The 18,314-nt window shown below is 41.6% G+C and overlaps 1 protein-coding gene across 6 annotated transcripts in view; it reads left to right on the top strand.

Moving 5' to 3' along the window:
• Positions 1–18,314, top strand: part of enah (ENAH actin regulator) — a 427,681-nt gene that overhangs the window by 358,200 nt on the left and 51,167 nt on the right. For 5 of the 6 annotated variants that reach the window (XM_072550524.1, XM_072550518.1, XM_072550527.1 and 2 more), the window contains 2 exons: positions 3,561–4,376; positions 15,252–15,580. In XM_072550524.1, the coding sequence (XP_072406625.1) occupies positions 3,561–4,376; positions 15,252–15,580 (1,145 nt within the window). The remainder of the gene's footprint in view (positions 1–3,560; positions 4,377–15,251; positions 15,581–18,314) is intronic. The other variant, XM_072550548.1, reaches the window with a different exon arrangement.

Raw genomic sequence — 18,314 nt, 5'->3', positions numbered from 1 at the left:
ATATTACCTCACTGACACTTGATCCATTTAGCCCACCTCATTTCCATAGATCAATGCATCCCTCTGGACTAGACACATATTGCTGTCAGAGACCCTGCTGAAAACAATCTAGGAGCCCTTGTCCTTCGCTGCTCCTTATAATAGCAGTACTCCTCTTATAGTTGAAGTACCTATTGTAATACTTAATGATGTCAACATTTCTTTGTAATTTCCCTGCAGATTTGTTCTTCTGCATCTTTTTCACTAGTTGGTATTTATAAACAACAGACAATAGGAACAGGAGTAGGCCATTCGGCCCTTTGAGCCAGCACCATCATTCATTAATGATGCATACTGATTATTCATTACTGATTGAGCATCCACAATCCTGTTCCTGCCTTATCCCCCTAACTCTTGATTCCACTATCTCCAAGAGTTCTATCCATCTCTTTCTTGAAAGTATCCAGAGACTTGGTCTCCACTGCCGTCTGGGGCAGAGCATTCCATATACTCACTACTCTCTGGGTGAAGAAGTTTCTCCTCAACTCTGTTCTAAATGGCCTACCTCTTATATTTAAACTGTGTCCTCTGGTTCTGGACTCATCCGTCAGTGGAAACATGTTTCCTCCAGAGTGTCCAATCCATTAATAATTTTATTCGTCTCAATCAGATCCCCTCTCATCCTTCTAAACTCAAGTATATGCAAGCCCATTCGCTCCAATCTTTCAACATATGATAGTCTGGCCATTCCGGGAATTGACCTCGTGAACCTACCCTGTACTCCCTTAATAGCCAGAATATCCTTCCTCAAATTTGGAGACCAAAACTGCACACAATACTCCAAGTGTGGTCTCACCAGGGCCCTGTATAGCTGCAGAAAGACCTCTTTGCTCCTATACTCAATTCCTCTTGTTATGAGTGAAGCTTTCTTCACTACCTGCTGTACCTGCATGCTTGCTTTTATTGACTGATGTACAAGAACACCTAGATCTCGTTGTACTTCCCCTTTACCTAACTTGACTGCATTTAATCTGCCCTTCTGTTCTTGCCACCAAAGTGGATAACCACACATTTATCCACATTAAACTACCCCTGCCTTGCATCAGTCCACTCACCTAGCCTGTCCAAATCCCCCATATTCTCATAACACCCTCGTTACATTTCACCCTGTCACCCAGCTCTGTGTCATAGATTTGCACCATCTTTATTCCCTTGTTCTAGCTAAATTGACTCTGCTCTGTAATATTATATCACAACTTTTGGATGAGCGAGGTAATTCCAGATTCACACATTTAATTTATCAAATGTAAACTTTGGAAGTCATTATCAGATTTATTCCATAATAACAATGAGTACAAATAGCCTTATCTCAATTGCAATACAAAATCTTGCCCATATCTCATTAGGGCGATGCATTGTCCATCTGAATTTGAATCTGCTTTGTGTTGTGTGGATATCATCCATGATATTGTATTCCACTGGTTGCAATTTTGCACTTTCACTGCCAGAGTGATTCATATCTCTGTTTTGTGAAGTTTGTTCAGATCCAATTGTGTTCTAAAATAGGCTAATCTTCATAGAGAGTTTAACAAGTTCTTTTCAGTTTATGAAGGTTCAACATTTGTTATGCCAAGATATAAAACTATGGGATTAGAATAGTTAGATAGTTGTTTTTGACTGTTTCTGAAGGGCCTCCTTTCGTGCTGCAGACCTCCAGGATTCTAAAACTCAAAGAGCTGCAAAACACAGCTTCTAAAAAATTTTAAAAAGACTAAGGAAATTGTTTGGGATCATTATTTGTCAGTGCAGGTAACAATCAAATAACTTGTACTATATGTGATTTTCAGTCATTCTTGGTATATTTCATGATGCAGAAATAAAGTTTGGTCAACTAAGGAAGGAGGCTTATGCAGAGTTGAGAGAAAAATGATAAGATTTTTAGTAGAATTATAAACTTTTAGAAAATATAAATTTCACATGCACAATGACAAACTATTTATTGTAATTCTAAGCATTTCTGGTTGGGAAGTTCATCAGCCAACTTTCTTGAGCTTGAAATTCAAAACAGTAAAAATTGAGGAATAATAGTATCAGATTGTGCTTATGCATCTTTAAATTGAACCCTTGAAGGGATACTGTAGCTGTGTTAAAGTTTGCTTTGTGTTTAGAAAGATGCTGATTCATTGTCTCACTGAATGGATGACGGTTACCCTTGGCTAATATTGATTTATCTTCTGAATTGTGCATTTACCTACAGCTTGCCTCGCAGGACTAGCCGTGGAGTGGAGGGCTCATTTATTACTTTTAAACGTGAAGCTCTAAGTTAATTGCCGTGAACAATTCCAAAACTCACTCATTCATACAAGATCAGTAATGGGAAATCTTAGAATTAAAAAAAATAAATATAAAATTCTGCTAAGTTAATAATTCTAAAGACTAAAATTAATTTTATAGCTCAACTGACCAATAAGTGCCTGCTTTACTTCCGCTGGGTCAGCTGCTCACAGCAGGAATACTACATTCAACCTGAGTGTACCTGAAAGTGGAAATAAAAACTCAGCCAGTGCTTCATTCCTCATTACTACTCAGTGACTCCTGCTGGAAAGTGCTTGAGTGTCTGGATGTTGTTGTGACCACATCAATCTTAGTTAAGATCCTGATGATGATTACTTTACCTATGCATGAAGATTGGATATTTTGACTGAGGTACTCAGCTAACTATTATTCGTAGAATTGTAACACAGAGTTTGTGCCCCAGATAAGGAGGTTGACAAACGTCTGGTCTCGTTTCTCACCAAACGCCTACTCAAGTATGCATTTTCCAAATGGGATCTCTGAATACTAATCAGGAAACGGAAACCTGATGAATTTCCTTCATAAGGCCACTATTGTCCACCAGTGTTTTCTCCACTGAGATCGACTAATTTGGCATTGACCAAGAATTGAATGTGGAGAGACAGCATTCTTTATTTTAACAAGAAGGGATGAACACTAATCAAGTTATATACAGTTTTCTAATATAAAATATGAAACACAGAAGGAATCAATTTATCCAGACTCTCTTTGATCCAAGTTTTTGTACTTAAATGCCAATTGTAATATTCAGTCAAATCTACAGCGCTTTACCTGTGATAAGCCCAAAACAGAAGGAGCAAGCACTTAGAAAATGCTGTGCATATGTAGAGAAAGGGTTAGCTTCCCACTACTGGGGGTGAAAGTTAACCAGTTGAAATCTGGATTATTTTGATCCAGTTTAATTTATTAAACTTGCTGTTCTGCAGCTGTGAAATAGGAATGTCTGGCACCAGATATGTGCCCTATTGAATTCAAGATTTTGATTCCAGTGCATAGAGATTGATTTTACTTTATTTGTTGCACACTTTGTTAAGGCTGCTTTGATGTAGATTGTAGTGAGTCAGCATTTCTGTTGATTTATCAAGACAGTCCTATGAGGCAAACTGCAGCTTTTTAAAACATGGTTTTCTTTCACAACTGATTTTATTACTATATTAGCCATATTTTTTTCTCTTCTTTCTCTCTCCTCTTGTGTCCTTTTTGTGCTGCATTCATTTCATTTCCAGCCTCATCTTTTGAATACAACACACCACCTCCTGAATATAGTAGCTGTCAACCCCCTTCAATTCCTCCCCCACCTTACACAAAAGCTGTGTCTGCTGTCCCTGTCTCATCATTCACTCCCTCTTCGTCTGATTCTGTCTCAGAATATGCATCACTAGCCTCATCTAATTCCACCCCACCAACCCCACCTTTACGCCACTCAGCATCTCGCTTTGCCACTTCACTTGGTTCTGCCTTCCATCCAGTCTTACCCCATTACGCAACTGTTCCCCGTCCTGTTCATAGAACGCCTGGACCACCATCTCCCATCAGTGCTCCTCCGTCTCTTCCCTCAGTGCCCAAACCAGTGGTCTGGTCTGCCACTAATTTTTCCCCACTTCCACCTTCACCACCTGTGGTTATAAGCAGTCCACCTGCCAAAGCCACAGGCCCTCGACCAGTTCTTCCTGTTCCAACTCCCATCCAAATCCAGAAGCCACCATCACCTACTAGCATTAATAGCGTACCAGATATTCTACACCAACAAGCCTCAAATCCTGTTCAAGCTACACCACCACCGCCACCTCCACCTCCACCTCCTCGTCCTCCATCTCATCTGCCGCTCTCAATGGCATCTTCTTACACCACTCCTGCATTCTCAAATACCACTGTCCCTATGTCTCAGCCTTCTGTACCACTACCTCCCTCTACAGTCACCCCTACCTCCCCTAAGCGGCCTGCCTCTGCTGAGAACTCTTTCTTTTGGCTGGGAGACTCCTCGGCTCCTGAGCCGATCACCCAGGCACCCCCTCAGCTGGCTGAACCTACAGTTCTACAGGGTAAGGCTTTCTCTCTGCTACAATCTTATCAGTTCTGGGTGATGAACAAAAAAAAACAGTTTCGTTCTGTGTAACCCAAATATTAGCTATTTGGCTCCCATTTTGCTGCTCAACAACTTTGTGGCTCTTTTATGTTTCATGAAAGATGCGGTGTTAACCATTTAGGGACATCTGGTGTTCATGAAAAGTGTTTTAAAAATCCATGTATTTTTGCAGACAAGTGAGCTAAACAAATTGTATCAACATAAGTTTTATGCAGTTTTACTTGACCAATATCTCCCTGGTAAAGATCCTGGATTAAATTTTGGAATCTGTACTAAGTCTTCACTATGTTGTAAAGGTGATGTAAGTTGTCTTGATAGCTCTGTGGAAGTGAGGTGGAATTATTTCCTCTGATGGCTGAAGTGTGTACATGTAGCTATTCTGAGGACATAATTACAAGTAGTATGGTAAGAATTACTAAGTAAAGAACGGTAACATGACACCACCTCACCTGTCCTCTCGCAGTGGAGGAGAAAAGAAGGGACAAAACTGTAGAACTGTACTCCAATCATGTGGTATCGTGTGAATATTTAAGTAAAATCTTTAGACAGGAATTAAATATTATATTGACTTGCTGAATAATGGTTATGATTGCTTTGTGATTTTGAATGGGATTGCCTTTGATACTATATATGAAAAATCTTGTAATGTGCAGAAATTTCTTTCATGTAACTTGTGTGTGATAAGTTGAAGGTCATACTGAATTAACAAAAGCTATTTTAACAATGCAGTTCACAGATCTTTCTGAACTCTAGTACCCCTCATTAATGTAACCAATTCTGCACTCTTCAAAGCCTCCAAGCATTTTCCTGGGCAGTTAAGTAGTCTGGATGACTCTGGTTTAGTAATCTTGAGGTCTCGATTAATGTTCTGGTGATGCAGGTTTGAATTAAAATTGAACGAAACAATAAAATCTGAAACTAAAAGTGCATCTCAGTGATAGTGACGTTGAAATAAATGTTAATTAATCTAAAAATCACACCTGCTCCTTCAGGGAAATACATCTACCAAGTCATTAAGTGTATTTAAGACAGAGATTGATAGGTCCTTGATTAGTAAGGGGATCAAGAGTTACAGGGTGAGAAGGCAGGAGAATATCAACCATGATTCAATGATGGAGCAAAGTCAATGGGCCAAATGGCCTAATTCTATACCTATATCTTATAGTCACATGGTTTAGTGTTGGCATTAATTTTGAGAAGGCCAGAATACAAGAGCAGTACTTCTGAGGCTACATAAGGCCCTGATCAGACCACATTCAGAATATTGTAAGCAGTTTTGGGCCCCATATCTAAGGAAGGATGTGGGTTGGAGGGGTCCAGAGAAGGTTGACAAGAATGATCCTGGAGATGAAAGGCTTGCCATAAGAGGAGCGGTTGAGCTTCAGGTCTGTACTCAATGGAGATTAGAGGATGAGGGCGGATCTGATTGAAACATACAGAATATTGAAAGCCTGGATAGAGTGGACATGGAGAAGATGTTTCCATACTAGGAGAGACTGGGACCTGAACGCACAGCTAAGAGTAAAGTTTTAGACCTGAAATGAAGAGGAATTTCTTTAGCCAGAGGGTGGTGAATCTGTGGAAGTCATTGCCACAGATGACTGTGGAAGACAAGTCCCTGAGTATTTTTAAGACAAAGATAGATAGGTTCTTGATTGGTAGGGGGATCAGAGGTTATGGGAGAAGGCAGGAGAATGGGGTGGAGCAAACACAATGGGCTGAATGAGTATATCTTAAGATCTTACCCAGTTTGATAACTTGAGACACCCAGCACTGTTATTAATGTTTAAGTGCCCTTGAAAATGGCTGAACAAACAATGCGGTTCAAGTGCTGCAGGGATGAATGCTGGTGTTGCCAATGTTGTACACGTCCCATGAAAATATTTTTTTAAATGAGTAGAAATCATTGATGATACCCAGGGAAGTTGCAAAAATGATGAACAAGGCAAGCAGAATCCTGGGTTTCATAAATAGAGGCATAGAGTTTAAAAGCAAGAAAGCTATGAAGAACTTTTTAAAAACACTGGAATGTTACACTGCAACTGAGGAAAGATGTGAAAGCTTCAGAGACAGTATAGAGACAGGTTCCTCGTAAGTTTGCTTACGACATTACCATGGTAGGGATATCAAACAGCAACAAGTCAGAATACGGGAAGGAGATAGAGGGCTTAATGATGCGGTGTAATGAGAACAGCCTCTCAGTGTCAGCAAAACTAATGAACTGATCATTGACTTTAGATAGAAAGGAGGAGAACACACCTCCATCTACATTAACAGAGCTGAGATTGAGAGGGTGGAAAACATCAAGTTCCTAGGAGTGATGATAACCGACAACCTGTCCTGGACTTCCCACATAGATGCAACGGTCAAGAAGGCACAACAATGCCTCTTCTTCCTCAGGCAGCTCAGGAAATTTGGTTACACAAGGTTCCTCACCAATCTTTACAGATGTACCATTGAAAGCATATTGTCTGTGTGCGTAACGGCCTGGTATGGCAACTGCTCTGCCCAGGACTGTAAGAAACTACAGAAGGTGATGTACACAACCCAGACCATCACAGAAGCCAATCTTCTACCCATGGACACCATTTATATGGCCCATTGCTGTGGAAAAAGCTGTCATCAAGACCCATCACACCCTGGCAATGCTCTCCAAAACCTCTTCCATCAAGCAGAAGATGTAGAAGGTTTAACACACGCACCAGCAGGTTCATGAACAGCTTCTTCTGTGCCATTATTAGACTGATGAATGGACTCTCTTCTTCAAATAATGCTGATCTTGCCTAGCGCACACCCTGTGCAGTGTAACTTGTATGCCTCTGTCTAGTTTTTTCTCATCCTATGATCTGTATGTGCTTGCTTACTGCGTTCTGCCTTTACTGATTTTCAACAAAACTTTTCATTGTACTTAGGTATACAAGACACTAAATCAATCAAATCAAATCAAGCCCTGTGGGACAAAGTGAAGCCCATCTGCCCTTTCAGAAGATTATAATAGATCCCAAGGCACTTCCTCAATGAGCAAGGAAGTTGTTCTCATCAGCTAGCCAACATTTGGCTTTCAGCAAGCAGCATGAAAACACATGATCCGCTCAGTTATCTAATTTACAAGACTTTCTCATATACAACACAAGAACCCCACCACGTCACTGTCTCACTTTATATTTCTGTGTCAAATTTCATCAATGCGTCTTCACCTTTCACTAGCCTATCCAGGTACTCTTGAAGTTTATCACTGTCTTCTTCACAGTTCAGTGTATTTCCAAATTTGTGACACTGTGCGTTCAAAATCTGGTCTAGGTCACTGATGTATGTATAAAGCAAAGCAGGTCCGTGTACCAGCTGTAGTAAACCCCCATATTATGCAATCTTCCTGTCTGACAAAGAAACCTCCACCATGACTTTCACCTTGCCAATATAATATCTATAATGCTAGAGTATTTGTTTAAAAATACCTGAGCTTCAGGATTCCTGCAAAGCCACATAATCAAACACCTTTAGAATTCTGTACATGCCACACCAGTCCTGTCTGTTACAATATCAAAAGACACAGCAAAGCTAATGGATATCAGGTCAATAGTTTTCTCTCTGTCTGTCTCTCTTTCTCTCCCTCTGTCTCCCCCTACCCCACTTTGTATCTCTCAGAGCACGTGTGCTCTGTTCCATGCCCTCCCTCTCTGTCACGCACTTATGCTCGCACATGTTCTCTCTCTGTCCCTGTCTCTCTCTTTCTTTGTCTATTTATCTCTATCTCTGTGTGTCTCTCTCTGTCCCTCTGTCTCTCCCTTGGACTCTCTCATGCACTCTGTCCAGTCTTTTGTATCGCAATGTTACATTTGCTACCTGGAAGTGAATGAAACCTTTGAAGAGCAGGTGTGCATGCTGAAATGGATAGAGATAGAGGAAGCTGATGTGCTGAAAATTTTGTCAAACATTAAGATTGACAAGTCGCCAGGCCCGGATCAGATTTGTCCTTGGCTGCTTTGGGAAACGAGAAATACAATTGCTTCACCACTTGCGAAGATCTTTTTATCCTCGGTCTCCACTGGAGTCATACCTGAGGACTGGAGAGAGGTAAATGTAATTCCTCTTTTCAAGAAAGGAAATAGGGAAATCCCTGGCAATTACAGACCAATAAGTCTCACATCTCTCGTCTGCAAGATGTTAGAAAGGATTCTGAAGGATAGGATTTATGACCATCTGCAAGAGCATGGCTTGATTAAATGCAGTCAACACGGCTTTGTGAGGGGCAGGTCATGCCTCACAAACCTTATCGAGTTCTTTGAGGATGTGACTAGAAAAGTTGATGAGTTGATGTGGTGTATATGGACTTCAGCAAGGCATTTGATAAGGTTCCCCATAGTAGGTTCATTCAGAAGATCAGGAGGAATGGGATTCAAGGGAACATAACTGTCTGGATACAGAATTGGCTGGCCAACAGAAGACAGCAAGTGGTAGTAGAAGGAAAATATTCTGCCTGGAAGTCAGTGGTGAGTGGTGTTCCACAGGGCTCTGTCCTTGGGCCTCTAGTGTTTGTAATTTTTATTAATGACTTGGATGAGGGGATTGAAGGATGGGTCAGCAAGTTTGCAGACGACACAAAGGTTGGAGGTGTCGTTGACAGTGTAGAGGGCTGTTGTAGGCTGCAGCGGGACATTGACAGGATGCAGAGATGGGCTGAGAGGTAGAAGATGGAGTTCAACCTGGATAAATGCGAGGTGATGCATTTTGGAAGGTCGAATTTGAAAGCTGAGTACAGGATTAAGGATAGGATTCTTGGCAGTGTGGAGGAACAGAGGGATCTTGGGGTGCAGGTACATAGATCCCTTAAAATGGCCGCCCAAGTGGACAGGGTTGTTAAGAAAGCATATGGTGTTTTGGCTTTCATTAACAGGAGGATTGAGTTTAAGAGTCGTGAGATCTTGTTGCAGCTCTATAAAACTTTGGTTAGACCGCAGTTGGAATTCTGCGTCCAGTTCTGGTTGCCCTATTATAAGAAAGATGTGGATGCTTTGGAGAGGGTTCAGAGGAGGTTTACCAGGATGCTGCCTGGACTGGAGGGCTTATCTTATGAGGAGAGGTTGACTGAGCTCGGACTTTTTTCATTGGAGAAGAGGAGGAGGAGAGGGGACCTAATTGAGGTATACAAGATAATGAGAGGCATAGATAGAGTCGATAGCCAGAGACTATTTCCCAGGGCAGAAATGACTAACAAGAGGGGTCATAGTTTTAAGCTGGTTGGAGGAAAGTATAGAGGGGATGTCAGAGGCGGGTTCTTTACACAGAGAGTTGTGAGAGCATGGAATGCGTTGCCAGCAGAGGTTGTGGAGGCAGGGTCATTGGGGACATTTAAGAGACTCCTGGACATGCATATGGTCACAGAAATTTGAGGGTGCATACATGAGGATCAGTGGTCGGCACAACATCGTGGGCTGAAGGGCCTGTTCTGTGCTGTACTGTTCTATGTTCTAAGTCTCCTGGTCAGTTCTAGAGTCTATAGCATTTGGGAAAATTGTAGCTAGGCCATCCCCTATCTATGCAGCTGTATCTTTTAGAAACTTAAGACAGTGCTTTCCAAACATTTTTCTTGTTGTGACTTTATTTTGGTCCTTGACAATGAATGAGAGTGAGAATTTAGGAGGAGTATGTGATAGACCACTGTGGAGGCAGGAGGTCATATTTAGGGAAGAGGAGGAGTGACCTGCGAGAGCAGGTTCAGGAGAGATAGATTTGTGAAAGCAGAGTTGGAGGTGCAGAATGTATGGGGGGCGGGGTGAGACACCTGTGACATTGTGGAGGAGGGGTGCAGGCATGGCAGACCTGCAGTGGTGGGAGGAGGATAGATTGTGCAGTGGTGAGAGGCCTACAATATAGAGGAAAGGGGTTGGAAGCAAGTGAGAGAAAGGTCTGTGATAGTTGGGGAAGCTTAAGGGTTAGTTTGAGAAACCTGCAAGTATTTAGTCATGAATGCATTCTCCAAACTTAACTGCTACATATACCAATGCAATTGGTCCAGTTTATATCAACATTAAAGTCCACCATTGCTATCACGTTGCCTTTAAAGTTGCTGAAAAGGGAGCATTTTGCTGAAAAATTTCGTTTTGCAAGAATGCCTTTGACGTATTCATTGAAAGTCTCGGTTTATAACACTAATGACAGAAAATAAACTGGCTTTCTTTAGGCTTGAGGTGTATTTTGTAGCGCAGAGAGGAGAACAAATCATTCCTTTCCATATGTCTACTGGCTTCTGCCTAAACTTTCACACTCTCAAGTGGTTCAGCTATCTGGAACCAATCACATAGTCATTGCCAGGACAAACACCTTTATCATTGGTGAATGCTGACTCATTGTCAATCAGTTCTTGTTGCTAGCTGAATCTCCATTTTATATACTTTGGCTCCTGCTTATCCCCACTGCATGATCAAACTGTAGGGTAAACAGCACTTATAATAAATGTCAGATAACTTGTTTTTAAAAGTGCAGAAATCCTTTCCTCAATCCTTTTTTAAAATGTTTAAAATGTGTGTACTGTGTCCCTGTCTTCCACAGTGTACCAGTAAAAAGTCCATCTTGTATACAATCCAGGAATTCAACTGTTTCTGTATTATTGCAAATGCAGCTTGCCTAGCTGATGTGTGGTTAAAATCACTCATGATTGATTATTGTAGCACACTTGTTGCCTGCATCTGTAATTTCCTGTTTAATCCCATTCTGTACATCACCGTTACTATTTGACAGCCTATTGACTACACAACTAATATTTTCCACTCTTTATTGCTTCTTAGCCCCACCCAGACTGTGTTCGTATCTAGATTTTCTGCAACAATATCCTTTTTCACTCACTGAATTTATTCTTATTAACAATGGCACCCATTTTCTTTTCCATTCTTTTTATCTTTCCTAAAGATCAAATACTAAAAATACTACAGAAAAGCTATTAAATATTGAATACACTTGAATGTTCAATTCCCATTCGTGGTCAGTGAACAACTGTGTTTCCATACTAACAGTCATAACATATCTGTATATGACTATTTGCACTGTTAATTTGGCTGCATTATAGCAAATGCTTGTGCATTTGGATTAACACCTTTAGACCTGTAATTGATGTTTTACATTTTTCTTAAACTTTAGCACTATTTGACTTATTGAATCGTACAGTACAGAAGAGGCTCTTCAGCCCATTGAGTCTGCACCAATAAGATACCAACTTATGAGGCTCTATAGGGCTCTGGTCAGACTACATTTGGAGTATTGTACGCAGGTTTGGGCCCACTATTTCAGTACTGGCCCTGCAGCATTTTCAGAGGAGGTTCACGAGAATGGTCCCAGGAATGAAAAGCTTAACATGTGAGAAACATTTGAGGACTCTGGGTCTGTAGTTGATGGAGTTTAGAAAGATGAAGGGAATCTAATTGAAACTTACAGAATACTGAATGGCCTGGACAGAATGGTTGTTGGGAAGATGTTTCCATTGGTGGGAGAGACTAGGACCTGACGGCACATCCTTAGAGTAAAGGGAAGACATTTTAGAATGGAGATAAGGAGAAATGTCTTCAGCCAGTGAATCTGTGGAATTCACTGCCACAGAAGGCTGTGGAAGCCAGGTCATTGAGTATATTTAATACTGAGATAGATAGGTTCTTGATTGTCAAGGGAATCAAGAGTTACGGGGAAAAGGCAGGAAATTGGTTTGAGAAGCTTATCAGCCATGATTGAATGATGGAGCCGACTCTGGGCTGAATGGCTTAATTTCTGCTTCTATGTCTTATGGTCTTATATTATTCTAAATCTACACGAATCCCACTTTCCAGCACTTTTATTGACATTTCAAGTGCTCATCCAAGTGCTTTTTAAAACTTGAGAGGTTCCTTGTCTCAACCACCCTCCCAGGCAATGAATTCCAGATTCCCACCATGTTTTGGGTGGAACAAATTCCTCAAATACCCCCAGACCTCCTGCCTTTCTCCTTATAATTGTGCTCCCTTGATGTTGATCCTTCAACAAAGGAAAGCATCTGCTTTCTATCCACCCTGTTTATGCCCCTCATAATGTGACACAACTTTATCACAACCCCTGTCAGCCTTCTCAGCTCTAAAGAAAACAACCAGAGCTTATCCAGGCTCTCTTCATAGCTAAGATGCTCCATCCCGTGAAATATCCTGATGAATCTCCTCTGCATCTACTCCAATGCAATCATATCCTTCCTATAGTGTGGCAATCAGAACTGCACACAGTACTCCAGCTGTGGCCTAACCAAAATTTTGTATAGCTCCCACATAACCTCCCTGCTCTTGTAATCTAGGACACACTAATAAAGGCATGTGTACAGTATTCCACCTAAACTAACCTGTCCTGCTGCCTTCTGGGATCTGTGACAAGCAGTCCCAAGATCCCTCAGTCCCTGTCAGCTTCCTAGTGTCCTGACACTTGCTGAGTACTTCCCTGTCTTGTTACCTCTTCCAAACTGTTAAATTTACTGCTAACCCCTGTTTATTTTGCGTTCTGCTATGCTTTTGACTTTAATACCTTTTAATTCCTTTATTTTTCTCACATTGTTTCTCCATTCAGGTTCCCAACTCCTTTCAATTAAACCCTGCTGCACAATACAGAGGAACATCAGTTATCTGAACAAAATAGGCGGGCACTATTTCATTTGAATAATTGATTATTCAGTTAATTGATTCAATGCCTGTCCTCTGGGGCTTGGAGTTTTCTGAATTTTGCATTTTTCTCACTCCATCTTCCTTGCTCTCTCTGTCTAAGTGTTTGTTTCTGAGCAGACACTTGTGTGTAAGGGGCCTGCAGCATTGCTGAAGACAACCCCCCCACCTAATCAGTTCAATGGAATTCACACAGCGAGCACTTGCTAAGTCTGCTCCCCATTCAGGAGTCTAGACAGCAGTACACTGTGCGTGAGCCCCACCCCTCACCTCTGTCCGCTCACAACCCCCCATCTCTCATCCAACCCTGCTCCTGCTCCCTGTCTGCCCACACCCACATTCCTGCTGCTGCCTTTTGGGGATGAGTCTCCAAATTGTGCGCACGTACACACTTGGCGCACACACACACACAACTTTTAACTGCAACTTTTTGACAAGTTCCACCTTTGCCCTATACAGGACAAGGTTGGAGAGATTATCTGGGGAAGGGGGGTTCAGGATACACGCCTGTGTAGAACTCCAGGGAAAGTGTGGTGAGAGAGGTAGAGAGGGCGGGCAGTCAGTCATTTGGAGATGGTGCCTGAATCCCGTCGATGTCCAGGACTGTTTTCAGCAGCATTTCAGTAAGCCGAGTTTGTTTTTAATCATTATAAACAAAGGACATGATCAATGTTGGAAACACCTCTTTGATGTAACGTTTCTATCGGGACTTTGAGATCTCCTTCGGATAATCCAAAATTCAGATAATTAAAATTCAGATAATGGGGGTTCCTCTGTACTGGCAAACACTTCTTTGAGGCTGTCAGTTGTGCAGTCTGACCAGTATGTACAAATGCCTCCCCAGAATTGATTCCACTGCTTCAAGAATCTAAATTGCGATATTCTACACTGCAGCCAAAGAATAATTTGGTCTATTCTTCTATTTCTAATCTCGCCGGCTCGTGGTGTTGAGAGGAATCCTCAGGTTACTATCTCTTAAGTCCTGCTTTTCAATTTATTTCCTAAGTCCCTATATTCTGCAGCAATATTCCATCTGTCATCTTACCTATGTTGTTGGTACCAACCTGTGGCTGTTCACAGCCTTCAGAATGCCCTGTAGCTGTTCAGTGACACCCTTGACCTTGGCACCAGAGAGGCGACATGCCATGCTGGTGTCATGTTCACAGCTGAAGATATGCCTACCTATTTCCCTTATGATAGAATGCCCAATCACTGTTGTTTTCTCCTCATCTTCTCTCTGCCACTCACCCAGCCTCTGACACTTGCCCTTAATCCTTTGCGCTGATTACTCCTGATGCTACAGACTCAGCTCTCACTGCACTCCCTTGAGAAGCCATCTCTCCCTTAGTGGTATCAAAACAGAAAATCTATTAGAGAGGGCACTCATGCTGCACTTGCTTGGTGCTTTTACACTATCTGGTGGTCATTCATTCCCTTTCTGCCTCAGTACTCTTGGCCACTTCAATGTATGTACAACCCACGAAGCTTACTACTTCTACTTTAAAGAGCAACAAATACCAGGGATCTTACATAAAAGCAAATCTTGCAGATGCTAGAAACCTGAAATATTAACCAGAAAATGTTGGAGAAACTTGGCAGGTTTGGTAGCATCTGTGGTGAACGAAACAATTAATGTTACAAATCAAATGTTATTCTTCAATTTTTATTACCCTGGGTGTGTCTTATTTGTGTCTGGTTGACTTTTATAACAATTTAGTTATAATTGTGTTCCACAGATGCTGCTACACCTGCTGACTTTCTCTATTTTAAAAAAATTTATTTTACCTTTCCTTACATCTTAGCATGAAGTCCTGATCTTGCCTACTCCTCACTGTGATGTTGACTGCTTGTCTCGCATCATCACCTCACCTGTTCCTCTTGGTGATGTTGACCACCTGTTTTCAGGGTCCTCACCTTGCCTGATCCTGTTTGAAACTGATATCCTTTGGTGAATATGGGGACAGCCTCACAAAAATTCCAGTTTAATATTGGGACCAATTCCTGTGTGCACAATACTGAGTTGGTGTAATGAGAAAGATCTTAATTTCTTAAAGATGACGTTATAATAGTTTCTTTTTTATTTGCTTTCACAAGGAAGATACAAATACAAAGTAATTTTGTATCAAGTGTGATATATTTGATCTGATAATCTTGTTCTATCAACACAGGTGTTGCCCCGACAAGCGATGGTGTACAAGGACCACCAGCCCCTCCACCTGCCCCCCCTCTTCCTCCTGGGCCACCACAGCTTCCAACATCTGGACCACCACCGCCTCCAGTTCCACCACCGGCACCTCCACTGCCAGTGTCAGGACCTCCTCCTCCACCTGGACCACCACCTCCCCTTCCTGGGCAGACCTTACCTCCTGCCCCACCACCACCTCCTGCCCCACCTCTTCCATCCTCAGGTTTTTCATCATCCTTGGCTGAAGATGATCGTCCATTGACAGGATTAGCAGCTGCATTGGCTGGGGCAAAACTCAGGAAAGTGGGCCGGGTAAGTCCAAGTCATAGAGGGTTAATTTTCGAATCTAAATCCACATCGTGTACTAAACAGTATATTCTGCTGTGGTGCAAAATGCTGCAGATGCAGAAACTCTGAAATAAAAGTAGAAAATGCTGGAAATACATTATAGGTCAGATAACTTTTATGGAAGAGTTAATTTTTTCGATCCTGATCTTTCGTGATGATGATGAGTCCAATAATTTTGTTTGGATAGTGCTCAGCAAATGAAGAAATGCCTGACACTGCAGTCCAGTGCTGAGAGATTGTTGCACAATCACGCATGTCATTTTACAGATAAGATGAAAAGCTAAGATCCCATCTTAACAGTTAGGGATGTGAAAAATCATACATGATTGTTTGAAGTCAAGCAGAGGAGCTCTTCCTATTAGCTTGGTTAATAAAAATGACTAATTACCTTAACAAACTTAAATTTAAAAAGGCAATGTCCCAGAGAAACCGTTTCAAAGAAGAATCATACTAAACGTGAAATATTAACTCTGATTCTGTTTTCACAGATGCTGCCAAACCAGCTGAGTTTCTCCAGCACAATTCAATTTGTATTTCAGACCCCCAGCATTCACATAATTTTGTTTTAATAAGTAAAAATAGCTGTCTGATCATGTATTTCTCTGCTATTTGTAACACTTTGCTTGTGGCACAGTCGTTACTATACCTCCTTCATTACAGCAGTAACCATAATTTATAAGGTACTTAGAAGTAAGGCATTTTGGTATACCGTAATGTCAGGATAGGTGCTATATGATTGGAAATCTTTCTTTTTATTTTTTGGAGATTTTATCTTAAAATTTAAAAGTAATGTTAAAATAATCTTCTCTGACAATCTTTCTCAGGGTTTCGAGTGAGAGGTGAGCACAAGGTAAAATTTTGATTCAGTGACCTTATTGGCTGAGGAAAGTCTGTACAGCTTGGTTTTTAACAGCCGGAGTAAAGTGTAAGAGGAGGCTACTGACATCTTGTGTCTCAGTAATAGAGTCATACAGCCCAGAAACAGGCCCTTTGGCCCAATTTGTCCATGCTAACCAGGTTTCCTATACTAAACCGTCCCACTTTCCTGCGTTCAGCCCATATCCCTCCAAACCTTTCCTGTCCAAATGTCTTTTAAATGTTGTAATTATACCCGCCTCCACCACTTCCTCTGGCAGCTCATTCTTTTTATGGAAAAAGTTGCCCCTCAGGATCCTTTTAAATCTTTTACCGCTCACTTTAAATCTATGCCCTCTTGACCTTGGTTTTTCACCTTCTCTGTGCCCCCTCACGATTTTATAAACCTCTTCAAGGTCACCCCTCAGACTCCTATGCTCCAGGGATAAAAGTCCCAGTCTGTCTCCTTATAACTCAAACTATCCAATCTTGGTAACATCCTTGTAAATCTTTTCTGCACCCTTTCCAGTTTAATAACATCCTTCCTATAGCAGGGCAACCAGAATTGTACACATTACTCCAAATGTAGCCGTACCAATGTCTCGTACAGCTGTAAGATGATGTCCCAACTCCTGTACTCGGTGCTCTGACCGATGAAGGCAAGTGTGCTAAATGCCTTCTTCATTGCTGTGTTGACATTGTTAGGTCCTCGGAGCACGCTTTTCTTTTTGTGGATAAAGCATAATTTAAAGATCAGAATGTATCCTTTTCAATTTCCAGTAACAATGAAAAGCTCCAATTTTGTCACATTACTCAGTCTCTTAAGTAGACATTTGGACCCAAACCAAGTGATTCCCAGCTTTCAAGAATGTATTTTCAATTCATTCATGGGATATAGGGGTCACTGGCTAGGCATCAGCATTTATTGCTAATCCTTAATTGCTCTGGAGTAGATGACAGTGAGCTGCATTTTGTAGCAAATCATTTGCTATAGTATCAACAAATCAGGAGATTAACTCTGTGTAGGAGGGCATGCCAGGACTAACACCAGACATACTTAAAAGTGAGGTGTCAACCTGAGTAAGATAAGGGCTCATGGTGTCAGAGGCATGTTGCAAGCATGGATAGAAGCTTGGCTGTCTGGCAGAAAGCAGACAGTGGGGATATAAAAGGGTCCTTCTCAGGATAGTAGCCAGTGACAGTGTGGTGTTCCACAAGGCTCCGTGTTTAGACCACAACTTTTCACTTTATACATTGACGATCTAGATGAGGGAACTGAGGACATTCTGGCTAAGATTGCAGACAATACAAAGATGGGTAAAGGGACAGGTAGCATTGAGGAGGTGGGGAGGCTGCAGAAGGGTTTGGACAGGTTAGGAGAGTGGGCAAAGAAGTGGCAGATGGAGTACAACGTGGGAAAGTATAAAGTCTTGCACTTTGTTGGGAAGAATAGAGACATTGACTATTTTCTAAATGGGAAGAAAATTCAGACGTCTGAAGTACAAAGAGACTTGTGAGTTCTAGTCCAGGATTCTCTCAAGGTACACTTGCAGGTTGAATCTGTAGTTAGGAAGGCAAATGCAATGATGACATTCATTTTGAATATAAAAGCAGGAATGTACTTCTGAGGCACTATAAGGCTCTGGTCAGATCACATTTGGAGTGTAGTGTGCAGTGTTGGGCCCCATATCTCAAGAAAGATGTACTGGCCCTGGAATGTGTTCAGAAGAGATTCACAAGAATGGTCCCAGGAATGAAAATTTTAACATATGAGGAACATTTGAGGACTCTGGGTTTATACTTAGTGGAGTTCAGAAGATATGGAGACGATCTAATTGAAACA

The sequence above is a fragment of the Chiloscyllium punctatum genome, chromosome 3 (genome assembly GCF_047496795.1).
Source record: "Chiloscyllium punctatum isolate Juve2018m chromosome 3, sChiPun1.3, whole genome shotgun sequence".
Lineage (NCBI taxonomy): Eukaryota > Metazoa > Chordata > Chondrichthyes > Orectolobiformes > Hemiscylliidae > Chiloscyllium > Chiloscyllium punctatum.
Note: the sequence above shows the minus strand (reverse complement) of the source record. Positions and strands in the feature narration are given on the sequence as shown.